The sequence below is a fragment of the Periophthalmus magnuspinnatus genome, chromosome 24 (genome assembly GCF_009829125.3).
Source record: "Periophthalmus magnuspinnatus isolate fPerMag1 chromosome 24, fPerMag1.2.pri, whole genome shotgun sequence".
Lineage (NCBI taxonomy): Eukaryota > Metazoa > Chordata > Actinopteri > Gobiiformes > Gobiidae > Periophthalmus > Periophthalmus magnuspinnatus.
Window position 1 is genome coordinate 19115051 of NC_047149.1, and position 27741 is coordinate 19142791.

General features: G+C 39.2%; 1 protein-coding gene across 1 annotated transcript in view; it reads right to left on the bottom strand.

Moving 5' to 3' along the window:
* Positions 1-387: 387 nt before the first annotated feature.
* The window catches only part of kif26bb (kinesin family member 26Bb), a 33491-nt gene continuing 6137 nt past the window's right edge, over positions 388-27741 (bottom strand). The window contains exons 3-15 of the mRNA XM_055232446.1: positions 26704-27192; positions 21772-21884; positions 19977-20148; positions 14967-15173; positions 13307-13400; positions 10724-10995; positions 10214-10391; positions 9969-10104; positions 9208-9367; positions 6230-8933; positions 3945-4091; positions 1574-1721; positions 388-660 (exon numbers count right to left, since the gene is read on the bottom strand). Coding sequence (XP_055088421.1) covers positions 621-660; positions 1574-1721; positions 3945-4091; positions 6230-8933; positions 9208-9367; positions 9969-10104; positions 10214-10391; positions 10724-10995; positions 13307-13400; positions 14967-15173; positions 19977-20148; positions 21772-21884; positions 26704-27192 — 4860 coding nt within the window. The 3' untranslated portion in view covers positions 388-620. The remainder of the gene's footprint in view (positions 661-1573; positions 1722-3944; positions 4092-6229; positions 8934-9207; positions 9368-9968; positions 10105-10213; positions 10392-10723; positions 10996-13306; positions 13401-14966; positions 15174-19976; positions 20149-21771; positions 21885-26703; positions 27193-27741) is intronic.

Consider the following 27741-nt stretch of genomic DNA (forward strand, 5'->3'; position numbering starts at 1 on the left):
CAGTCACAATCATGCTGTAATGTTTTATATGTACCCATAAAATCTGATATTTTACGAAAAAGCACTCTTAGTTTTTATATTTATTATTGTTCTATTCATCAGTTAGCTTCTTATTCAGTTAAATCATACCAAATTGTTCTATTTTGTTTGGAAATTCACACATTTTGTTACTTACCAATAACCACTCTTTGCCAAAAAGGATATACCCTAATTATACATACAACAGTTGCAAGCTAAGTGCTGATTCAAAATACAACAATGTTATTTTTGGTGTTTAACTATTAGCCTATTATTAATTATTCCCACAAAGGCAATTCAGACACAGAATTACCCAATGGGATGCTTGCATTTTTGCATAATACAGTATAAAACGCTGTAAAAAAAAATTAGAAAGTCGATAAGCAGTAGCACCGGAACCGTGAAGCAGGTGAAAACTAATGATATACAAAATAAAGTGAAAAGTGCATTCATTTTTCTCAGTAAACAATAAAATCAACTGTACATCAAAGCAATTATCTCGCCATTAGCTCAAATAGTCTTTCAGTGTATTTGTTTCAGTAGAGCGCCCTCTAGTGGCAGCAGCGGTGATGGAGCTCAACATCATGGCTTCAGTTTCCAGTTTAAGAGCCTCTGTGTCCACGAAGGTCTGTGAAAGCTCCTCTACAAAAAGAAAGTAAGAACATTATTATTCAAACATATCTGCCTGGAAGGAAAAGGAGGTTGGCCAATTGTTACTCTGTAAGAATGAGATGTAACTCAAAGTGCACTACTCTTCTGGTGGCAGGTCTTCTGCTTGTGCTGGATGTTATAGCTTTGCCTGGAATGTTCACAGTAATCCTTTATAATTAGTCTACATTTCCAAAGCTCAAAATGCTCTGCTCCACCTTGTGATGTCATCTAGCGGTAGTTTTCATGTTAACAGCTACCAATTACCTTTAGTTCGGTAGAGATTGGCATTTCCAGGGCTGAAAATATCCATTTGATTCCAGTGAAGATGTATGGAGTTCAAAAACACAATATAGCACTTTACCACATGATATCACAAGGTGGAAAAGAGTGTTTTCTGTTTGAAAGAAGAACTCTGTATGAGTGAAACAAAACACAACTCCAGATATGTTTGTGATGAGGAAACAAGATTATAACATAAATCCGAAAACAGAGCAGTATGGGCCCTTTAAATATAACAAAATTGCATTTATTCAATTGCAAGTGTTTTAACTCAAAAATACAGTAAAAACATTACATTCATATTGTGAGTGGCTTGCCACTTCACAGATCTGAACTTGGCTTCATGGCACCTGCTTGTCTTCATGCAGATTTATGCAGTTTAATGCCATACTGTGGACCATTCCTGGCAAAGCAATAATCTCCATAGAGACACATACATGGCAGAGTTGCATAAGATGTAATCTGGCAACTAACTACAATACAGTTCATCATGTGTCAAATGTAAACATAAACTACAGCAAACACTGGTTACATTCATTATTAGGGATAGTATGATTAAATATATTTACAGCAACATCACCTTTTAAATTAAGTAAAATATAAGTGAAAAAAGGTACCACATTACCCTCTTGGTTCTACATGGTGAGCTGTGATATGTTGTAGAGTTTGGCCTCCTCTGGCTCCCCCATGTGGTCGCTGTGATACTGCACCTCTGAGATCCTCCTCTGATGATGCCCCAAAAACCTCAGCCTGGCATTGAAAAACACTGGTGCCTGAAAAACATAAAACACATGCCTTTGGTTAAAATAGTGACTCATATTTTTTACAGTGTATGTCCCAACAATGGATACTCAAACAGAACAGCAAAAAATTACCTGTCTATATATATATATATATATATATATATATATATATATATATATATATATATATATATATATATATATATATATATATATATATATATATATATATATATATATATATATATATATATATATATATATATATATATATATATATATATATATAGACAGTCAGACACACATATACATACACCAGTATTCACAGAGACTGGGGGCAATGTCTTGCCCAAGGACACAACGACAATATTCATTTGTGGGAGATGGAATCACACTGTCAACCTGTGAATCAGTGGAAAATCAGTGGGATTGTGGATTGGAACTGCCAACCTTTGGATCAACTGGGCTATTGTTGCACATCAATATAAACCTCCCCGTCCTAATTAAGAGTTTGATAGTATCTTAAATAACCTATTAAAAATCATTAGCTTGCAACAAGTGTTATAATTAACATCAACATTATTAAATTAGATGATGATGGACACTGAGCAAAACAGAACAACTTTGCCATGTCATTTTTGTGGTTGGATGAGCCTAAAAAAAAACACAATTTGTGAATGTATTTCTTGGAAAAATACAACAATTTAATTGGCTACCAAGCTAAGATAATCACTGAGACGGTGAAATGTTTGAATGTAAGTCATATGATGTAAGTACACCCTATAGTTCATTGCCTGGACAATTCCACACTTTTTGTCTCAGGTGAACCGTAGCATCTGTGTTTAGCTTGTTAGCGCTCATCTCTATTGAAATTTCAAGAGTGTCTGAGGGCTAACACCTGATGCCTGCTGTCTGCTCCCTGTACAGAAAACATGGCAGAAGACTACATTAGTGCATTCACACTGTAAGAAGGCATTGTGTCTTGCCCAAGGACACGTGGGCAGCATGGCAGGAGGGGGGAGGAGCAAACTACCAACCATGCTTTAATATTTTACACTAAGAAAATAGAATCACCAAAATATACCGTGGGAGGAATAAAACCTTTAACCAGCTGGTTGCTTTTATGAATATATCTACAAAGCTCTATTTACTAAGCAAAAATTACATTTTCCTTGCTTCTTTTTATAAACTACTGTAAATTGTGTGTATCTTTATTTTGTAGCTCACACTTGAAATTGAACAAAAGCATCCCCTCCCCCAATTGCAGCAGGCATAGTCTTAACACCATAAAGGGGTAGAGCTCAGGGTCCCAGGGGAGACAAGGAGGGCATGTCTGGAAGACTCAAAACAAATTATGCTCTGCTTTTACTAGCGATAGTAGATATTATTTATAGTCATTTAAAATATGGAGCAAGTACTCTGATAATACTGTATCGACACTGGAAATATGTTTTATGTGTGCTCCAAAACCAAATTTACCAAATACCATGATAAACTTGAACTAATGGTATACAACCAGCAGTCTGCCTATATTTGCTTTTAATCTAATGATCTCATCTTAATTTGTTCCCATTTTAACCTGGAGCTTGTTTCTTTGTGTTTCCTTGGCAGCGGTGACCCCGTTTCCCCCATGAGGTCATTAAAATTGTATTGAACTTGGCGTGCCCAGGACAGGAGGGAGGGGGGTGGGGGCCAGTCACTTGGGGCCGAATCCTGCGTCATGGGGCCATTACTTCACCAGATGCACCATACTGGCTTTCAGGCATAGACAAGCAGCAGTTGTTTTGTGTTGCTGCTGATGTGTTGCTGGCAAAAATGTAGTTTGTACATCAGCCACAATTGAGATATTTAGGTATTAGCAGAGGACTTTTTAAATTACTTCAACTTTCGCAATTTGTAATACGCCAATACATGTTGTGACCTCTCATACTGCAGTTTACATTCAAATGCAGCTCTACCACAAATTCATGTGTTATGGTTAGTATATGGTACTTTATTGGATTGTATAGTACAGTGTAATAAGACCTAATGGACTTTGATTATTGAATAAAAAAGCAACTTCTACAATTTATGTGTTGTATCAGCTGCACACAGTGTCCTTATCAAATACACAAATATATACCTACAAAAATAAATATTAAAGTCAAATATGATAATTATTTTTTAAAAGATAAACATGAAACACTCAAAAAAACTAAAAAATAAATAAAAATTCTTCTTTGGTGTAACTGAGTCACATGATTTGGCCCCTACCGGATCTTTTCTGCGTTCGCTTGTCGATATCATAGACCTTTATTTCATAGGCTTCTGGGATTTCATGCTCCACGAATCGAGACCGCGCGCCGTTGGTCGACCGCTTCAGCGACTGAGTTGACTCATGTTGGCGACGCTGATGTACCCCTAAAAAAATATACATTTTATCACTAGGAGGTGAAATTTCTTTATTTTATAAATCCGTATAGTCAAATGAGAAGAAAATGAAACAAGTAGAAGTCAAGAGAGTCCAGATGCCAAAAAAGTACCTGAAAGAAATATTAGTCGTTTAATACTTCAACATAATATTATTCAAGAAAAAAAAATACTGTGAACCAAAATCCTATAGCAGCTCTGTATTAAACTTGGTATAAAATAGTATTATAACCATTACAAAAGTAGTTCTAAATCTGGACTACCACAAAATGTGAAAAACATTTATTCTAAATAACTATCAGATGTCCAGCTAACGCCAATGGTACCAGTGTTACAGCGTAAGAACCACTGTATGTTGCAGTCTATTCTTCACTTTTTTTGATTAATAAATAATACACATTACATAAAATGTAATCTTTGAACCATGGTAGTATGGCTTTACTGTGACCAACATGTAATAGTGCATCTGATCATTGAATCAATCTGATGTCTTTCTCCGCCTTTTGTCTTAGCTGCTGACTCCTACGATAATCTCCACATCAGGATGTGTTTATGCACACGCCCATCCTTACGATTCAGGCTCCATTAGTAACTGCTGCCATTTGGTTCATATATAAATGATGTGAGCGGGGCTTCTATCGGGCTCTTAATGCCAGTAGGAAAATCATGTCAGCATTGAATAGTAATGTGTTTTACTGTATGCAATTATACTCAAAGTATGTTCCAAATCAGTGTTATGGACAAAGGTGTTATACATACAATGTGATTATGATGCATTTCTTCAGATGTGTTTTAAATCATTTGTGCATGCATTATTTCAGTAATTGACCATATTGTACTTCTACTTAAAACTACAATATGTAACTTTTTGGCTAAAAAATAGGCAAAAAATGTTTTTTCATTGGGATGTTTTTAATTGCACTGAATTACAAAGAAAAACATGCGTGCTTACTGTGAATGGGACTGCAAAACTGCAAATCTGGCTCTTAATTTGGCTATAATGTTCCACAGTATGGCATTAAACTTATCTCTATGGAGAGTATGTATGGTTTTAACTTTCTATTTTCATGAAGTCATGCAGTTGGCTTTCCATCTCCAGAAAATTACATACTATCGCTTTATGTAATTTGAGTTAATAATTCAGTCAGTGCCATTGTTGTTAACTCAACCTATGTTTGAGGTGAACATATATGGAAACTATAATATTTTCAACTTCAGACAAAACCAGTGAATAGACAATGAAATGCAGGTGTATGATCACAGAGAGAATTTGGTCTGGTCTGGTCAAGTGTAGGTCAATTTGAAGCATGTGAAGCACGTAACGTGGCTGGCTGCCTGTCTCTCTTTGAAAGAGTTATAGACGATTGGCTTTTTACCATCCTCAATCAACCACAAGTGACTGGGCCTGAACACTACGATCACTGTACAGTGTATAATGACTTGTTGAGATTTTTGCTTGTTACTTCTGGACAAATAAGTTGTAGTACCAGTATATTACACATAGTTGCAGCACTTGTAATACTAAACAAACAAGGGTTAAAATATAATCTTTGTCTATGATATTTGAGAAAAAGTCAACATGCTGTTTGGTGTGATCTTGTTTAATGGGAGCGGCAGTGGTACAGTATGTAATTTTCACCCACTTACCATAAGGTGTGGTTTGAGACTCACTTTCATTTGTGCATTATGGTTGTAACCTTGGGCAAGACACTTCATCTTACTTGTATTGTGTATTGTAAGTGCACACTTATGTATGAATGAATGTGTGATTGTTAGTGGGAAAAGATCCCTGATGTGAAGTACTTTGATTGCCCAATTGTGTATAAAAGCATTTAACAGATACAAAAACCTTCAGAGAACAATTAGCTTAGCAAAGTCATAGTGATATTACTGTAAAAGCCGTGGACATTGAAACACCAATCATTAATCGATGTAGTGTGTAGTAAAAGCAACAATTTATGAAGATAATTAGTCTGAACGATAACGCCAAAATCACAGACGTTTAAATGGATGAGTATAACAAGTGTATGTGCCAAGTGTACACAGCTAACAGTTCAAACCTAGCCATGTTTGTTCCTCTATGGTTCAAAATCATGCACCTTTAGTCTAATTAATAAATGATCCATTACCTGTTGTGCCTCTCTTTTTGGAGGACCTCCCGTTGCGCCCAGCACTGAGCCCTGATGCGCTCCTGTCACTGGCTTCACTGTCCCTCTCCCGGAGCATACTTCCATATCCGCTGCTCACTGTGCTATTCCTGTTGGAGAAATACAGTGATGTCTTCCCCATAGCAGGAGGCAGATCTCCACTTAGCACACTGGTCGTATCGCTAGCGTAGCCATTTGGACTTGGAAGGCGAGGCGCGGTGACTTGGCTGTACGGTGATGGGATGGCGCCCATTTGATCCAGAGAACTTGGACTTCCTGAACGATCTTTTAGCAGATCTGATATTGCACCAGTGACAAATCCTTGGATGGCAGATTTACTAGAGGAACATGTTGAACTTTGGCTTGGCGTCCTGCTTAGAGATTGGTGAGACCTTGGAGGAGAAGATGATAAAAAAGTTGACATGCGCTCAAAGCTAACAGTTTTCCCATCTGGGGAAAGGCTAGCGCTGCGGTTGATTGAGGATTGGTGAAAGTTTTTATGTGGTAAACTCATGTTCTTGATGGTAGGGGCAGATTGTCGACGAACTTTAGGGCTAGCGATCTTTAGCTTATCTTTAGCCGAAAGTTTAGACTGCTTTCCATACTCAACAGTTGCATAGTTTTGATCTATCTTAGCGTTCTTCTTTGAGGTCCTGCTAGTTCTTGGTAAAGTGTAGTCGCCTTCACTGTAAACGCAATAACTTTTACCTGCACAATCTGAACTAGACTTGGAGCTTACTGACGTGGTACTGCTACTGCCATGCTCAAAAATTGGAAAATCTCTAGGGTTGCGTTCAAGAGAATTTGTACGGCTAACTAGCTGCTCTAGTTTGACACTAAACAGTCTGCTAGTGTCATCAAAAGGCGACTTGGACCTACCACTTTCAAACAGAGATGGCAGTGTTTTTTTAGGAGTGAAACTTGCATCTTGATTTGTGTGAGAATACTGCCGACCCTCCCACTTATCTAATGTCACCTTAGGGCTCCCGGGTGTGGATGATGTCATCTCTCGTGGGTCTTTGCGGTTAGTTAGTTGACTGTCATTGGATAAGACTTTGGAATCTTGCCAAGCCTTGGGCAAAGTTCCTGATTTCAAGACAACGGAGGTGGTAGTTCCTTGACAACCAGGTGCTACTACAGTTCTCTTGGGAGTTATTTCATCAACAGGGCACAGAAGCTGGGAAGTCTTTGGAGAATTATTGGCACAAACATTGTCTACATCTGTTGGTTGGCTTTTCTCTGGACTTTTAGGCATTTTGGTACATGTTTTGTTGTCTGTTGTGTTTATTTTTGAATCGTCCTTTACACCGCTACTACTTTTTGCCTCTAGGGGCTTACTATGCTCCTTACATTTGACCTCTTTCTTCTTAATATCTCTCTCCAATTTTGTCCCATTTGAATGTTTCTCTTTTTTCTTATCGGCACATTCTGATTCCTCCTCAGTGTCTGCATTCATTAACATGGGGTTTATAAATGAAGGTAGCGACCCTTTTTCTGGCCTTACAATTTCTTTTGGAGTAGCTTCTGATGTAGCGCTAGCGTCATCCCCCATCACATTGCTAATTATTCTTATTGGCTGTGAACCGCCGCCGCCATGTTGTCCGTTCTGTGAGGCATTTTGAAAGCAAATAATATTCCCAGTCGTGCTCACGCTACTCATACCCCCACTAATTGTCACCTCTTCTACCATCGAGAACACAATTTCATCCTGTCCTTTCTGATCGAGCGGTTGTTTGACGGTTACTGTAATAGTTGCTTTCATTTCTTTACTTTCTGTTGAAGGTACATTTGACAAAACATCCCCTAAGACCACGCTTGCAGTTTGTGAATTGGGACATGACGTCGATGGTGAGTTACTTTTGCCGATTGGCGATGCTCGTTTGTCTGGTTTGAACCACTCGCAACCTTCAACGCCATCTTGAGTATCTTTGGATTGATTTGCAACACTAGGACCTTCTGTTTTCTTGTTGTTTTTGTGATTTTCTGAGCGGCGAGTTGCATTTCGGGTCAATGTTTGGTTGAGCAGTTCTTCACCTGAACTTGCAGCACTACACTCTTCGCAGTCATACAAGCCTGAGTCCTCTCTTTGAAAGCTATCTCCATTGAAAGCAGCATCAGCTTCTCCACCAGGCTTCTGATGGGAGTTTTGATTCAATAACGCTGCCTTTGATACATTAATATGCACATTATTTTTCACTGGCTCTAACTTTACCGCATTTTGTACAAGTTTTAAAGTTTCTGCCGTCAACTCACTCCCGTCAATGCATCCCAACCGCTCTTGAAGTTCGGCAAACGTGTCACATTTAAGTGTTTCAATCACAGCTTCCTGTTTTTTCTTGTCGCCATGGAGCTGTGGGATTTTGAGAAGTTCTTTGAGCAAAGCTGTAAACTCTGGGTCGTCTATATCAGTTTTACTCGGGTGTAAAGATGGAATAATAGGCACAAATTCTGGCTGGTTGACTCGTGGGGTAGCATTAGCTTGGACTAGCCCCCGTGAATCGATTTGAATGACGGTGTCACAGGATTGCTCGCTGCCCGATTGGTCGTCATGGAGTCGCCCACGGAAACGGAGAGGGCGCACGTCAGAGTCCACTTCCTCTGTAGAGTGGAATGCTCGAAGCGACAGAGTTTTAGGGGCTTTCTTTTCTCTCGTCAGACTTCGGGCGTGTGGTGAGCAAGACCCAGACTGCAGTGGAGCAAAAATCATAATCACATTTATGAAATAATAACACAAATATTATTCATTTTGTTTTTACTAGTGTCTTTGAACTGTCTTACATTAAAAACTGCTAGATTTATTACGTATGAGTAAAGACAATGATACAAGTGGGAATTATCCAATAACTTGCAAAGATTCAGTGCTAGTTGTTAAGTTAATTGTGAGGAGGTTAAACTGTTGGCACGTTTGCTTACATAAATGTATAAGACAATGCAAAGCGGTGCATAGCGTGACCTGATACCTTCTCTCTCCTCTGTGTTCTCCGTATTTTTGCAGCGGTTTGAATGGTGGACAAAGTCTCATCCAGAAGAGCCATTGAATCCGACACTTGAGCCACAACTACAGTGTGGCAGTTTACGTGACCCAGAGACTCTCGGAGGAGCAGGGACAGCTTACTGCTCCTGTGGGTAAGTATGGATATTAACAATTATTCAAATGCATTTTTAATAACGGACCTATAACATCACAGGAGTTTACTCACAAATATTATAACTCAACAAGAGAGGGAGAAAACAACCAAAACTACTGGATGTGTGGTGCATAGTGTCATGTATGTAATTTGTACAGTGCAATAAGTATTAAACAAAAAGTGGAATATATATTTGAAATGGGGCGACAGTAGCTCAGTTCAGTGTCAGTGTTCAGATCCACTGACCCACAGGTTGGTGGTGCAATTCCAGCTCTCACAGATGAAGGCTGTCATTGTGTCCTTGGGCAAGACACTTAACCCACCTTGCCCCCAGTGTCTATGCACACTATTGTATGAATGTGTGAGTGAATGAGTGAGTGGTTCCTTGATGTAAAACGCTTTGAGTGCCTTGAAGGTGGAAAAGCACTATAGAAAATTGTGACCATGTGACCAATTTACACAAGAGTAATCCGATAGAATAGAAGTGATATGCATTCTCATTTATGGCCAAAGTGTACTTTATATTAAAAGAATGATGTAAAACAAAGGTATTACACACTGTAGAAAACATATACTGGTAATGAAGATATTACTTGTTGGGGATTGTCCTCTGTCCGTTGAGCAGAGACAGCACTATCGGACTCACTTCAGTGTATGGGTATCTGTTTTTGCTAAACCTCATCCCCCGGCACACGTCTATCAGGGTCAGTTTAGTAGGTCCACGAGAACCTAAAGAAACACACATATAGATACATTATTTGATATACTTGGGAAGCACGACTTATTACCTATATGCATATGGTAATAAAACTTTATAAAATTTAGAAAAGTTCAGAACCTTTTCCAAGAGTGCTGGTCTCGGTGCGTGGGGGCTGGACATGTAGAGTGAAGAACATGATGGAGCTGTGGGACAGATACGTGACAAAGTCTGTGTGCCGTCGAGCTGTGATGGCAGCGTCCAACAGAGAGGCCGCACGTTCTGCTGTGGGCGCCTTCACCCGGTTATGGTTGCGCACCTAAAGGACACACAAGATAGAGACATGATGAGGAATTTGTTTAAAAAAAAAGACATAACAGTAAGGCTGTAAAAAAATATAAATACATTTCCCATAGAGCACAATGTAAAAACAACAGTTCATGTTTAGAGGGAGCGCATATAGCTTTCAAATCATTTTCAGATCATGATTTTTTTCTCAGTCCAAAACCCTTGAGTTTGGAGGGCCAACATTCCTCCCTATCAATAGAAAACGTACTGTCATAATAGAAATATTATCTTCACAGAGACAAAAATTATTACCATAAAAATAAAAAGACTTGAGTAGTAAACAAACAATGCTATAGCTTGTACCTGCACTCCGCACACAGGGTCCTCTTGCAGTTTTATGTGCGCTGTTTGACTGTCCTGTATACTGCCCCCTGTTGGTAGCATCTCTCCCAGCAGGTCCCTGAGCGTGTCCTCCTCTCCACAGCACAGCTCTAAGGCGGACACCGAAACACTCAAATCAGTCCAGGTTTTCTCTCTGCGCCGCTCAATGGCACTGAACAGCCACGAGATGGCGCAAGGAATGAGCCCCAGCTTCTGTGTGCTGTCATCACTGCCCACCATACTGGACCAAGAGCCTGGGGGACAAAACACAGGGAGACATGTAAGGGCAGCTGTAATAACATTAAATATGACACGGACAATGGACATCTATGATCGGAATAATGCATGGATGTAAATTCTCAAGTCTCATCTTTTACTTTACATTTCTTGGTTTGTTTGTTTCAGTGTTTTTCCCTCTGAGTAACAATATAGTCAAAATAGAACAAAAATAATGACATTGTGTTGCTTGCTTCCTGATGCTTTATTCACCCCACAACCGTTCATTTAACCTTCAAGTGGGAGTAGCTGCTGTTCTTGAACCATCATTTAAACTGAGCCATTCTCGTAAAATTAGACACCATATAATGCATTGCAATGTTTCTCAAACTGTGGTAAAATGTCTTCTTATAGCGTTACATTGGGGCCTTTCCAGTTCCAAATGTTTTTGTTTTTTTCACATTTTTGTCCTCATTTGGCTTAATCCAGATTGCCACTATTCTATGGTATTGTAATGATCTGATATTTTGTGTTAAGTTGTTTTGGCGCAGGTTACGGCCTACAGTATCCCTTGTGTTCAAAAACTAGATGAAATTTGGCATGTTACTACAGTCTAGCAGTACCAATTGTTCATTCAATTTTAAACCACACACATTTGAAAAGACGTGTAGTGGAATTTGGTCTTGACAACCCACTGAGCTACCCATTATTCAAATGGCACATATATACTGGCGTGCCTCTATACAGATACGTTTTCTGGTCCCATCTTGAACCTCCTGATCTTTTACCCTACATTTGTACTGAGTTATATGGCCCAGTTTCACTCTGTTTAGTCTTAGTACCCAAACACTAATTGAATGAGTGAAGGAGAATTGGTTTAGGCCAGTGAAGCTAGCTGCCTTTACTGTGAGCGAGTAGTATTCTGTGTAGGCGATTGATATTCTCTGGCTGCGGGCCATACTGAGACTGGGACTGGCTCACTAATTTAATCATGTTTGATACCGAGAGTGGCTCACGTGAAGGAGAGACCACCCGATTGTGGATGTGCATGTCCCGTTGCTGTTGCTAAGTGCTCCCCTCCCTGTGACTGCAGCCTATTACAGCCCATTTTGTTTATGCTGTGCTTCCAGTGTCCAACCACAGTGAAATGAAATCAAATGTGATTCTGCTGCTGCATTTGGAACTGTCTGTCAGAGCGGCTTTTACCACACAACACTTCTATAATTCATGAGTGGGCTTTTATTTAAATTATAAAAGGTGACAGGAGAAATGGAGAAGAGAAATGACGTCATTTTAGGAAAGAGGTAATATGTTAACATGCTGGTATAAAACAGTTTGTTTTTTGTTTTTTTTAGGAAGTTACACATAAATGTATTTTAAACTTATTCTAATTTTTAAAGCCAATATTTGATATTGATTTAATCATTTGAAAATTAAAATGAACCTACTTAAATGTATCATGCCCTGGCTCTTAAGGAGGTTCTGTAAGGACTAACTCGATGAAGCCTTTTAAAAAAATTATTAATTAATTTGATTAATATTAAAATTTAACAACAGAAATATTTGAAAGAAGCAGAGATCACAGGTTGTTGGTGGTGTGATTCCAGCTCCCACAGATGAATACTGTCAGTGTGGCCTTGGACAAGACACTTAAGTCACCTTGCCCCTGATATTTGCATAAACTGGTGTGTGTGTGGGTGTGTGTGTGTGGGTGTGTGTGTGTGGGTGTGTGTTTGAAGGGGGGGGTGCGTGTGTGCGTGCGTGCGTTTGTGTGTGTGTGTGCGTGAATGGGTGAGTGGTTCCTTGATGTAAAGCGATTTGAGTGCCTTGAAGATGGAAAAGCGCTCTAGAAAAAAGTGACCATTTTACCATCTTTCTTTCTTTAGTAGTATTTTTATCACACATTTGAGATACGAGTCATTGGACATGATTATACTTTGACATTTTCCTGATATTATATCATTGCTAAAGCCATGACACAATGGATATATTTAATTTTGCAAACAACAATTCCTCTCAATTTTCACTGACACCGCTGCCGTTAAATGTATAGCTATAATGCGATCCAGTGTGATCCATGTCGGCCATTTGTAAAGACTGGAAGGTAGATAAGACAATAGAATTAAAAGGCTGCAGATGAACATCATGATGGATACGAGATGGCATCATTCCCATGGTGGACAGACAGGGATTTTAAGTGACAGAGAAGTAAATGATGGCAGTATAGCGGGACAGGCCAGGGGGGTGGGGCTGTGCAGAGGGGGTAGATGGGGGGCGGAGAGAGAGTGGTTAAATGCACTCTCATTTGGGACGTTAACCCATAGACCCTCTCTGCGTCTTGTTACTCACCCACATCCGAGCAGCCCAGAGCCAGCACACAGCCATCACTTCCACTCAATACACAGCGGATGACGTCAGGCAAAACTCCGGCGCAGAGATCGGCCTGAGAACAAAAGGACAACAGTAGCTCATGATTCAATCAGAATAAGAAATCAGAGAGAAGAGGAGGTGGACATTTTGAATGGATGGGCTCCTCTGGTGTTGTTGGCAAAATTGTAATCACATTTTAGAGAATGGTATTTGGAACTGATAAATCCTCGAAGGTCTTTGTTAGAGAGAAGATTGAACAAGATTCATTTTTATAAAACCTGTGGAGCTGAACAGTGGGTCACAACTGGATTATAGACCACAGAGTAGATGATCATGGTATAAGCTCTCATGTGTGAAGAGGAAATGAAAACAGTATGATAACCTACATGATAATCCTTCAGATAAACAATTTCGTATGTACGTATATTGTTTTAAATATACTTTGTTCCCATTACATGAAACAAATACTATGGTAAATCTTATGTGGGGAAATCTGATTCACTAAACTTAATGCAAAGTATTGTACAAAGAGATTGACTGATATGTTGTTGTTATTGTTTTCCGTTGCAAATGCCTATACCAAAATTTTGAGTTTAGAGCAGCTAGTATTTTTTTACCTGGCCAGCTAGAACCACACACTTTGACAAAACTTTACTAAAACAAGTGGATCTGGAGCTGTATCTTGTCTCTCCAGTTTCAGAGGGCATGATTGACAGGCAGATTAACCAATCAGAGAGATGCCTGGTCTGTTTGTGTCAAAAACAAACATGGTTGCTTACTACTACTACTACTACTACTACTACTACTACTACTACTACTACTACTACTAATAATAATAATAATAATAATAATAATAATAATAATAATAATAATAATAATAATAATAATAATAATAATAATTTTTTTTAAAAAGCATAACGGACTGAGAAACAGCACAGATTTTTGCAGAATTAACAACCGACTTCTCTTATTCCAGGTAAAATAAGTTATATATTGTTCTGAATGTTACAAGAATTTTTGAGAGGGAATGTCTTTTACATTTGAGAAACATGTGATACTGTGGTTGGACTGTCTCAAGTTAGAACAGAGGATTTTCACCCTCTATTGTCTGGTTCGATGCCCTTATGGATTCGATCAGAGTGTAGAATGGAATTTTAGGGCTGATCATTTTCCCAAAAATATTTGAAATTACTGGAAACTCAGTTCCAGTTTATTTTTTAGGACACTCCAGAATAGCTCCAGTATAAAGTGTAAATATCAGCCAAATATAACAGCCTAAAGATATATTGGTGTAATGGTTCATAGCAAGAAAGTCCTGGGTTAATTTCATCGGTTTATATGCCCTCCCTGTTTTCAAGTGGGTTGTCACTATCACTCTGCATCTAGCACACTATATGGTAACCCTCCAGCTAGGTACTCCTGAAGAAGAACCACTGAAGAAAGGTTTTGTGGTTTCCCAACATTCTGGCCTGGGACCATTGACGTATGTGTAAATTCCCTTTCAACATTATGGTATCATGTATCTAGTATGTATATCTTTGTAGTTATAAGGTTCTCTACTTTTACAGCTTAATTTAGTCCATATCGAAAAGAACAATAGACTCTGTACAACACAAAAAGCAGCAGTGAAGTATGTTACCTGGCTGGCGTGCTGTGGGTATGTGGCGTCAAAGTTGAATGTTTTAATGAGGCTCTTGTCGCGGCCCAGTGTCAGGGTGCTGTAGGGGTGGCCTTTGTAGAACGGCTCCATCACTGTGACTCTTCTCCGGGATGAGTCGACCTGGAGCACTGAAGGAGGACCAGGACTCTGGGATAGATCTGGATTTACACGCAGCACCACTCTCACCTGCGCGCCGCCACAGAACAATACAGGAGGAGGTTTTATATCCACACATTTTAAAATTTTCAGAGGATTTTTCTGTTTATTAGTTCAGTATCACAGATTAAACGGCCTCTAGATAGTTCAGTGTTATCATCTCTATTTAAGCTCCTATGTCTAAGGGGTTTATACAGAGCTGTGCCAACATTAATTAATATGTAAAGACCAAACAGTGGACAGTAAGTTGTGGGTGAATATCTCTGACATGTTAAAGAGTAAGTAACTGAATAGGCTACTTCACCAACACCAAATTTTGTAGCTTAATAAATAATAAAAATCTAATTAAACAAATAATTAAAAAAGGAACAGTTGGGTAGTCTTGGCTTGAAAGATCACACAGTGGACAGCAAGTTGTGTGGGGGTGTCACCGACAATGTGTTAAAGAGAGGTCAATGAGGCGAATACTTTACTGGAAAATGCTTTTGTGTTTTAAAAAAGGTAGATTTGTGTGGCTCAAAGCTATTGCTAACTTTTATTAATACAAAAAATATATAAAACAAACAAAAAAATAATACTAATTTCTACAAACTGTGATGGTATTGTTGGAACATGTTAACATATTATATCCAGTTTCTTGACCACTACCCAATGTTTTTTAATCTATATTGATCAACGGCGATTTTAATATGTCTTGTAATCAGGGCAGTGCAAAGGAAAAAAACATTGCCCAAAAACATGATTTGTGTTATTAGTAAAGGCAAGTAGAGCACACCCCATATCCTTAGCAATCTTCACCATAAAGGCTAACCACAATATTAGTTCGGCTACTTGCACTGATCTAAATATAACATGACCATACATATCACAATGTATAGAGTCACATATGCTCTGACTGCCCATGTCTTTTATCCTTATTTATATGTAAACATGTATTTTTTATCGTTAACATTAGCAATAAAAACAAGTGACATTCGGCAAAGACAGAGAAACCTGAGCAATAACTCAGAGGATTCTGGTAAATGGCAAAAAGAATTAGGATTGATGGGGAGATGAAGACGGAGCACTTATGTGATTGGATTAGGGAGGTGGATTCCTGTAGACTCAGGTTAAAAGTGTCCTTATTCCTCAAAGACACTTGATGGAGACGACTGTGACGCCTTAAAAAAAATATTTAAGGTTTGCACGAATAATGTGATGAAGGCCAATGGTCAGTGTGGAATCACGCAGAGAAATATGAGTGGAAAATAATGATCAAATGTTTAGTGTAAAACAGATAGAAGGAGTTAAATGAACGATAGGGACAGGATTGCAGACTATGTGCTAGAATAGGTGAATTATGGTACATTTTCTGACTAACCAAAAAAAACGAATGTCTGTTAAAAGATATATAACTGGTGACCTCTATTAGGCACAAAGAACTATTTAACTATTACAGAGGGGATTGGACACCCATTGTCTGAAGTATAGATATCTTCAAGGGACTGTTCTCAAAATACCACCAGTGTCTTAAAAAATAAATAGAACCAACAACAAAAATCAACTGCATTATATACTAAAGTTTGGAAATATTCAACTCTTCAACTGATATAATGGGTTAGGCATTTTAACATTTACGTACTGGTAAAATGTCACATTTTTATACAGCGCTTTTTCACCTTCAAGGCATTCAAAGCCCTTTATATGAAGGAACCACTCAGCCATTCACACACCAGCATATGCAGATACTAGGGGCAAGATGCATTAAGTGTCTTGCCCAAGGACACACCCGCAGCACACATCCGTGGAAGCTGGAATCGCACCAACAACCTGTGGATCAGTCAATCTGACCGCTCAACCAATGATGTTTATGTGGAGAACAGGATTTGAACCACCAGCCTTCAGATCAGCTATTGTTGCCTGCTAAATGCTGAAATGCATGTAAAGTATTAATTGTGTGGACTCTTAATGGACTCTTGGTTTGTGTTTTTATCATGTTTGTTTTGAATTAACTTTGGGCAGCTCACTCCTGGTTTCGGTCATTGTCAAGTCTGGTCTCGTGTTAGTTCTTAGGATGGTACTTGGAAAGCCAATTATTTTCTTAGGCTGTATTTGGGCATCCCAGGACTTGGAGTTTTCGAGAGAAAATGAAATTACTTTGTTACTCTGACAATGAAACAAAACACAAACCTTTACATGAGATTTACTGTACATAATGCTAATCTGGTCAGTAGTCGGATCTGCAAGGCTTCAACTATACTGTATTATACCATGCAGTCCAATCATGGAGGAATTATATTACACCACAATGACCTCATCTGTTCACTGACAATCCGAAAACCCAAGAGCCATTTTCCATCTGCCACGCAATGCCTTCCCTGCGTGTAAAGATTTTCTCATAATTTTCATAACTTATGCAGCGGCTGGCTCCCTAACTGTATTGAATAAGTGCCAAAGTAAATTTATGAGGCTAAATTATTCAACACAACGTTCACACTATATGTAATGTTAGCAGAAACTAGGCAGGTGCGTTCGGAGCCTTTAACTGTAACTCTAGACCGAACCCAAGAGTCCGTCTCTGAGACAAGGGGAGGGCGGCCATATTGATCCCCCGGGCTGGTCCCAGGGGAGATGAGGGCAGCACAGGGGAAGAACAAGATGGAGACATTAGCCCACATTACAGTTCATCCTAAAGGAGGAGGGATATAGGATCTGTTTCAAATGGACCGTGATCGCTTTACAACACGCGGTATGGCAGGAACATTTCTGTAGAGTTGTTTTGTGGGAGAGAATATATCCTGTCGGACATCCTACCAGACCTAGCCCGTTTAAATCTTCTATTGTGGAAATCTTACTCTTAAATGGAGATGATAAAATTACATTAGTTCTGTGGAGAGGTGGCCCGGTTTCTCATTAAGACTGTATTTTTTTGCAATAGAAACACCTGTAATTGAATAAATGCAAAATGGATAAGTTTAACATCATACTGTGGAACATTTGAGCTAAAGCAATGACAATTCCGTGTTAACGAGCAGCAGGTGGACCCTTCACCAGAAAACATTTTATGCTGGTTGAAAGTATGTCCAAGTACCCACAACAATACCAGTACCTCCTGAACCTGTATTTACCCAAAGTATACACCCAGCCATTTGTATTATAAGACTGATACTGTAATGATAGTTTGTGTTTAGTTCACAATTGACACCTTTTGTTGTTCTTGTAACTGTTTTTGTGTCTGTTTTGGAGACTGGCTCTAGTGAGTGCTGTTGTTTTACTCTTGTTTTGGCGTGGGTTACGGCCTACAGTAGATCTTGACTCAGAAAATAAGCAACCAAAAGAAATTCTGCATGTTTCCATACACTAGAACGCTAAATTGATATTTTGTTCTGATTGTATGAGGAATAATATATAGTTCATGGAACTCGATTAGCGTTATACCAAAGTTCAATCATTTTCAACCACTTATTGTATTAAGGGTCACAGGGTCAAATGGCAACACAAGCACGGGCTTAAACATTTAAAACATTTGCTAACAATGAATATGAATAATGTTTACTGATTCATCTATAACTATATCTACATGAGAGAACTAATCATTGTAAAGGGATTGATGAAATTGAGTTTGTCATGTTACTAGTGAAGTGAAATAATGTACAATGTATGATCTGTTTACTTTGTTGAGTCCATAATAGAGATGCACTCCTTTCATCTAAAAAAAAAAACACATTTCACGTTGGTGTCCTCTCAACAGGAACATGTGATTAGAGACAGCAGGAAAAACGAGCAAAGCCAAAATAACTGTAGTGAACCTGCTGGTGTGAAGAACAGGCCAAAGCCATAAGGCCATGGCTGTGTGCTGGTATACAAATTATGCACATTATATTTTATACAAATGCTTACTGCTTCATTGATTTATTTGTAGCAAATTCTTTAATAAACAGTTTGCTAGTTTTTGTCCTTTCCTTTCAACTAATAAGGATTATTTATTATTATTAACTATGGGGGGCAAAAAAACTAAATTTTAATCTTTTGGATAAGACAGAATAAGTGGATGAAGTAGAGATGGTGATACTTTACTTTCAAATGAATAGTGTAAATGGATATGGAATCAGTTTCATTTGACAAATTATAGTAATTAGTATTATCAGTGGTGGAATGTAACAAAGTAAAAGTAGTAAAGTACTATACTTAGTTAAAGATGTAGGTATCTGTATCTTATTTAAGTACATTTTAAAGTGGATACTTTTTACTTTTACTCCACTACAGTTTTGAACTGGACTAAAAAGTAAAAGTATTTTCTGTTATTGCCTGAGACCTACTGACAATGCAGAGGGCTATATTTTTAACATGTTTGTAGTTCAAGCAAACAAAAATATACAAACAAAAACCCCTAGAAAAAAATCAAAAACTTAGTTCAATTCCCTCTGTTGAACAAATTTCAACATAAATCTTTAGCAAAATCACTACATTTGAAGCTTTATTAGATCTCAAACTTGGCACGAAATGCTTTTACTTTTTACTCTTTAAGTACATTTTTAAGCAGCTACCTTAATACTTTTACTCAAGTAGATTTTTTCATGTGATACTTTTACTTGAGTATTTCTTTAGCCTGGTATCTGTACTTTTACTTAAGTAACAAAATTGAGTACTCCTTCTACCACTGTGTATTAGTGTGGGATCAACAAGATCATATTTGGTGACTCCTCCTTGTTAATTATGGGTTATTATTGAGCTGATATAGTTATAGTAGTTTATGAGCCTCAAACCAAACCTTGAATAAATATGTCTTCCATGTACTGTATATAAACGTGTATAAATGTGTATAAATGTGTATAAATGTAACTGTGGTGGTACCTTGCCAACACTGGGTGAGTCTTTGGTTCTGGTGGCAGCTTGCAGCAGGCAGGTGGGGGCCGCGGGAGGGTTTTTCTGGATCACGTCCCTGAAGCAGGTGGAGAACTGAGCAGGAGCCGAGTCGGACGCATGGCCTTTTTTCCTTAGTGTCAGATTGAGCTTTTCTGCCGCTCTACAGGAAAGAAGGAGAGGAGGAGGGATGGAGGGAGAGAGGAAGAGTGTGAGAGGAGGAGGGATGGAGGGAGAGAGGAAGAGTGTGAGAGGAGGAGGGATGGAGGGAGAGAGAAAGAGAGGGAGAGTGTGAGAGGAGGAGGGATGGAGGGAGAAAGGGGGAGAGAGAGGGAGAGTGTGAGAAGAGGAGGGACGGGGAGAAAGGGAGAGAGAGAGGGAGAGTGAGAGGAGGAGGGACGGAGGGAAAGAGGGAGAGATAGACAGAGAGGTAGAGTGTGAGAGGAGGAGGGACAGAGGGAGAAAAGGAGAGAGAAAGAGAGGAAGAGTGTGAGAGGAGGAGAGACGGCGGGAGAGAGGGAGAAAGAAAGAGAGGGAGAGTGTGAGAGGAGGAGGGATGGAGGGAGAGAGGGGGAGGAAGAGAATGAGAGTGTGAAAGGAGGGACAGTGGGAGAGAGAGAGGGAGGAAGAGAAGGAGAGTGTGAGAGGAGGAGGGATGGAGGAAGAGAGAGAAGGAGAGTGTGAGAGGAGGAGGGACGGAGGAAGAGAGAAAGGGAGAGTGTGAGAGGAAGAGGGACAGAGGGAGAGAGAAAGAGAGAGGGAGGAAGAGAAGGAGAGTGCGAGAGGAGGAGGGAGCGAGGTAGAGAGGGAGAGAGAGAGGAAGAGAAGGAGAGTGTGAGAGGAGGAAGGATGGAGGGAGAAAGGGAGAAAGGAAGAGAGGGAGAGTGTGAGAGGAGGAGGGACGGAGGGAGAGAGAAGAGAAAGAGAGAGGGAGGAAGAGAAGGCGAGTGTGAGACGAGGAGGGACGGAGGGAGAGAGAGAAGGAGATTGTGAGAGGAGAAATGACGGTAGGGAGGGAGAAAGAGAATGAGAATGTGAGAGGTGGGAGGGAGAGAGGGGAGGGAGAGTAGAGATGGGATTGAGAGATGGACACAGTCAGAGTGAGAGAAAGGAAAGGGGGGTGAGTGGAAGGGAACGAAAAGATGGAGAGAGAGGGACAGGGAAATGGAGAGGAGGAGGGATTGAGAGAGAATGAGAGAGGGAGAGAAAATGGGAGGGAAAGTATGGATGGGAGTGAGAGAGGAAAGCAAGGACAGAGAAACAGAGTGACAGAGAAAGAGAGAGAGAGAAAGTGGGGGTGAAAGGGAGGAGGGGAGAGAAATGTGGCAGAGCAAAAGACAGGGACATTGAGGAGGGAGAGAGGGAGAGAAAAAAAGAGAGAGGAAATGGATGAAAAGAGAGAGAAGGGCAAGAGAGAAAGAGATGTGAGTCGTGAAAGTGATGGTGGATGTGTGCGACAGAGGGACAGAGGGAGAGGGCGAGGGAGTGATGGTGAAGAATAGAGATAGAGGAAGGAAGGGAGAGAGGGATGAGGGAAAAGAAGAGAAAAACACAGCGGGGAAAGGGGAGAGAGAGAGAAAGAAAGGGAGAGAGAGAAAGGGAAGAGACAGGGAAAGAGAGGGCGTAGAGAGCAAAGGATGGTACAAGATAGAGAGACAGAGTGAGAGAAGGAGAGAGAGAAAAAGATGAGAAATATTGAGCGAGAAGGGATAGAGCGGAGTTCAGGTCAGTTCATGTAAAACAGGATGCTGCGGATACACGCTTGAGTGACAGGATTTAAACGTACTTAGCCAAGAAGGACATGGCTGCCGTATTGGCTATGGTCACCACTCTTGTAATATGAGGCAGTTTGGAGTTTATCTGCACCGCCCCGGCATCACCACTTGACTTATCTGCAGTCTGTGAAGGAGAGAAAGCTCATTATAGAAACCCAAAACTGTAATTCCACTTTGCACCACTCCAAAAGAGGCTATTATGATGGGAGTTAGCAGAGGGTTGGTGTGAGTCCAAGTGGAGCATCTATGAGTAATGTGACTGGGTTAGAGTGGTATTTTGGTACATGTGGAGTCTGCATGTCACATAATATAATCTCTATGCTTCTCAAACTGTGGTATGCGGGGCCCTCTGCAGTTTGAGTATTTGTTTAATTTGTATATAAACCTTTTACACTGTTTTTGTCGTCCTTTCAGTTAATCATCATTCAGAACTACCTTATCCGTGGCTGTCTGTTTTTAAACCAATTTAGTCCTAATTTCAACTTGATCCAATGTAGGTTTAGACATTGTGGTACTACTCGGAAGGGCAAATATTACTGTAGGGAGTACTCAGTGTTATATGCAATATTTTGAGATAATTTTCCCATTTGAAATATATAACATTTAGTTTTAACTTGTTTAATTTCTGTGGCAATGGTTCAAATTTTTCATCCTTCTGACACCCATGGATAGCTGTAATCTACCTCATATCTCTTCCCTCTGCCTCCTCTCCTCTCACATCAACAACCCTCATGTCTAGACTGTCTGGCAGCTTTGACCTCAACATCCTTCTTACATTCATCCATCCTCTCTATATGTCCCAATCATGTCACGCTAAAAAATCTTGCTAGCTTGGACAAAATAACAATTCCAAACTGTATGAATTAGTAAAGACTACTGACTTTAAAGAAGACAAATTATGTTTTATACTATAACCTACAGCACTAGATCGTTATTTCACATGTTTTTGTGGTTTAAAAAGTAGCTATTTCACATTTTTTACTCTACATGTATGACCGAAGATTTGAAGCAGTAGGGAGAGATGAGGGTAGGTGAAAAAAGCTATTATTTTTTCAATTCAAATTTCAATTTTTCTCAAGCCTCAAATGCAGGACAATACAGGATTACTTAAACATGCATGAATCAGTCAATCAAAATACAACTCTGAGTAGCTAATGATGAGGGAATACAGTTATAACAGATAAAAGCTAGCATTTTTACATAATATGTCTCATTTGAGGTCTACTCAAGTTGAATAGATTTGAAATGATATAAAATAGTAAGTTAGAAACATTGCCTGCTATTTTCTGAAAAGTCAAAGTCCTCAAAATGACCATGACCAAAAAAGCAATTTGACTGAAACCTATGAATATAATGCATGACTGCTAATAATTTTGAGCTATTAGGGCTAGTGCTATATTATTTAGACCATTTCTATTTATAATACACTATACACTGCTTTTATTATATCAAAAAGTGTCTGCAAAATAAGAGCAGACATTAACAGTTTGCACCGTACTTTGTTAAATGAAAGGTTTGCTGGCTAATTAGATAAAAGATAGACTCATTTGTATGCTTGCGAGTATCCTGAATGAAGTGCCTTTAATGGGTAATCAAATGAGATGCATTTTGGGGATTGGGACGTTCGGACACTTCCCTTTTTCTTTGGAACGAGACCAGCATTTAAACAAAGACTTTGAGGATCCAGCCAAATCAGGCGTCAGACATGTTTAGCAGCCAGTGCAGTGCCATGGCTCTGAAGCTCAGCCAACACATACTTAATAATGCATCTTCTTACCAGGCGGGTCTAAATGAGTATTTCAGAGCACAGAATTCTACATGGACTATTAGCCAGAGGTGGAGAAAGCAGTCATTATATTGTACTGTTAATAAAAAATAATATCACATTTACATTTAAGTGAGCTATGTGATTAGAACAATTAAGTAAATATGTGTATTCCTTATAACAAACAATCCATAACATTGGCCTATATAATATTTACTACATCAAAAGTATTATTGTTGAGATTTTTAGCACATTGAAAATAAGATAAGTTATATATACAATATTTGAGGATTTTCACTTTGGTTATTTTTTACAATATATTAGTTAGTTCTTCTACAATATATAAACTTCATATCATGCCACATAAATAGGAAAACTGATGTGTGCCCGTTCTTATGATTACATTCTAATCTCTGAAAACCACCAAAAGACTTAAACAAATACTGTACATGTATAGGACCTGTACTGAACCTGTTTCAACCCTAACCCTAGCATAAATATACTCCAATTTAACTGGTAAAGCAGCCTCCCTCTAGCTATCAGATCGTCTCAGTCTTTAACACCATTTAAGACTAAACTGAAAACTCACCTCTTCTCCCTGGCATTTAATACTAGCTAGTTTATGTGAAGCACTTTGGGCAACTGAACTTGTTTTAAATGTGCTATTTACTTAACGCATTTTGTAAATTATTCTTAACACTATTTAAGCCAATGTAACCCATTACTACCCACTTCTGACTACATCTCGTGTATACCAATCAGTGACTTCATTACGAACCCAGACATTACCTATTGGACTTCCCATGACCCAATAAAAGACATAAACCCAGAGCCACACTGACGGCACTGAGGCTGTAACAGTGCATCTGCTTATTGTGAATCAACTTTAATGTCTGTCTGTCGTTATCGGGAAAACAATGTCTGCCACTGTAGGTATTCTTGCTTTTATGCCACTTAGGCTGGCCATTGTTTTGGAATAAGAGAAGTGGAGTGGACTGGGGAAAGTAGCTATAGTGGTGAAGTAGCTATATTTGGGTGACTCAGTTGGCGGATTGTTTGTGCTCTGATCTGCAGTTTGGGGGTTTGAATCCTGCTCCCGGCGTAAACATATTGGTAGAGCAGTGCATCTACACACAACACAATGGATGTCGATTCTATAAACAGAAATGTTTAGTTTTTATCAGGTAAACGGTCTGACAATCAAACCATGATACTTGAAAAAAGAGATATTACTGTACGTTTTGCTTCACAAATTTCAGGATGAATAATTTAGGTATAGTCTGGACTCTAGTCATGGATTCATCTGTCAATGCCACAGAACGGTGTACCTATTGTAAACTCATAAAATCTTTTCTGCTTGTGTCTGGCTTTCTTTTTGTTTTAGCCTAATGCATCTATCTGACTCATATATGTATTGATCTACTTTAACTTTGGACCAGTCTGGGCTATAATGCATTCTTTTGTATCTGATCCAAGGCTCCCCATTGTTAGGTCTGAATCTGATTTAATAACATGTTTTTTATGGATATCACATAAATTACAAATGCCCAAAGACTATAATAAGATACAGCTAATGGACATCACAGAGATAATGCACAATATGGAAGAAAGTGTTTTTATAAGCATTTAATATACATTTCCCTCTTTCGAAAATGGCCCATGCATCTAATAATAATAATGCATTAGTCTTATAGCTTCTGCAGTTGCTCAGATTCGCTTTATAATTTGATGCGTTGCTCATTCGCTCGGTGGGGGTAAACTACTGCTATAGCCACAGCTGCCCTGGAGTAGGACTGACTGAGTAGAAGCGAGGACGCCAAACTGCACCATCGGTACCTCCAACTGCCACCAAACAGTCACGCACCATGTTCATACATAAACAAGGTGGGTGATGTGTTTTGCCCAATGACACACTGACAGCATGCACAAAGTTGGTGGACAAACCCTCATGCTGACCTAAACAAACCGATCTATAAAGGAAAGCAAAGTAATTGATATGATTGATGTGATGTTTCTTGCCCAAACACCAGTAAATGAATTGAAATAGTCAGATTCGAATCACCTACCGAATACTACCATCCGCGATATCACAAAAACATGCTTTTTCTATCAAATGGAACAACTTTTAATGTACGAAAGGGGGTTTAACACATGGATTACTGTAAAGCAACTGCATAAGGTGGAGCAGGCTGTCAAAACACATCTACAGATAAGACAAAAAGAATATTACTCCTGATTCTGTGTGCTAGTCTATATATGTCGTAATAACAGCCTATAGTTATCTCCAATAAAAATCACAGTGTTACATGCATTAGCATATGCGAGCACTCAGATTCAGTTTTTGGTCACGTTTTCTGCTTGGATTAATATATAAGACACAACAACAAATAGAAAATTGCCCACAGCCAAATTAGTGAAATAGATATAGACAGTGTATATTTTTATTGCATTATTATCATATATTTTTCTTTCATTTATTCATTCATATTTACTCATTTATTTATCTATTCATTCATTAATCCAATAACTTTTAAAAATAGTATCAAAATCAATGGGTATTTATTGAGCTACTTGAATGGCTATGATGCTAGAAGCCATCGACGACCCTATGTATGTGATTTATCAATAAAGAATACACAAGTTCCCCCTCCAAAAATGGCTTTTAATCCAATATCTAAAAACCCCTCCCAGTTGGATCACATTATACGACTACAGTTATTAAAATCCATCGCCAACAGTGGCTCTTAAAACTCCATATTCAAACGTGTTCAGTTTGCTTCACAAGCACCGGCCATAACGGATTACAGAACAGTACTTGTCTTCACCTTGAATGGGTCTGCAACCTTTTTATTGGAGACTGGGGGCAGGCGCTTCCATCACAGTAATGCATATCTCTGTTAAATATCACCATCCCCCATATTGATCACAAGTGCTTTTTGACTGGCCAGCTTTTTATGACAAGGATAATTCATGACCCAATTCCATTCCATTAGCAGAAGTACTTTTAAACAACGTGGACACCGCCGCGGCAGCTAAATAGACCTTGATTAGCGCCCATGAATCACTACTTTCCTGACGCCTGTAAAGATGTACTCTGTAGCGGGATAGCTTGTTAAAATGGGGTACATAGGGGGGCTAACACGTGAACAAGACTGATTTAGTGATTTAGGCTCTTTACCTGATGGCGAGCACGTGGGAGAGTTGATTTAGAAGACGCCAGCTGCTTCTGCTCCTCCACCCAGCGGTCCATGTCACGGTGAGGGGACTTGGCACCCCTCCTCCTCAGCGTTTGGGGCGTCCGCTGTGGGGTTTTGGGGCTGGAGGGCGCTCTGGTGTTCTGGGGGCTGCACTGATTGCGGAGAGGGCTATGGGTTCTGCTTCGAAAATGCTGTAATGTCCTGTTGAAGTCTCTGGATGGTCGGTCCTCATATCGGGTCAATGTGGAGTCCAGTTGTCCCCGTAAAGAGGTGAAGGTCGGTCCAAAAGAAGGTTCAAAGGGGGGGCGAGTTGGTACCTGACCCCGGTTAAGAGCCAGAAAGACGGCTTCCTGTTTAAGTTCATTGACACTAGTGCCACAGGTGCTGCATTCGCCATGTTCCCAAGAATCTGTAGGACGACTGTGGACACGCAGGTTGTCATGAAGAAAAGATGAGAGATCACTGGAGTCCTGCAAAGTTTGAAATAAAATTTGATCAGTTTTGAAATGGGTTTGGACTCCCATGAATTCATATTTTATGTCACAAAACCTAAAATTAGATCTGTGTTTAAGAGATGCACATTCCAGCAAGATGGAAAAGCTCAAGAGGTCAAAACTGTTACCATCTTTATGTTAAAATCCTGGACACTTATGACAGGTTATCTAATGAAGACATATTATTTGTTTTGCTTTATTTACTGGTAATCTATGACACACAGAGAACATTATTTTAGATTTTTTGTGCAAGTCAGAATATTGATCTAAAACTACTTAGAATGCAGGACATTACAGGATTACTCAAACACTTAAAATAGCACTCTGAGTAAGCTCATGATGAGGGAAAACCATTACCACAAGGGTGAAACCTAGACATCTTATAATAATATGTCTCCTTTAATATGTCTTTAAATGTAGGGCCTTTCCTCAGTCACTTATTACTCCTAGTTTAGAACTGGTTTAGACTTGGTTTACTCCTGGTTTAGAACTGGTTTAGACTTGGTTTACTCCTGGTTTAGAACT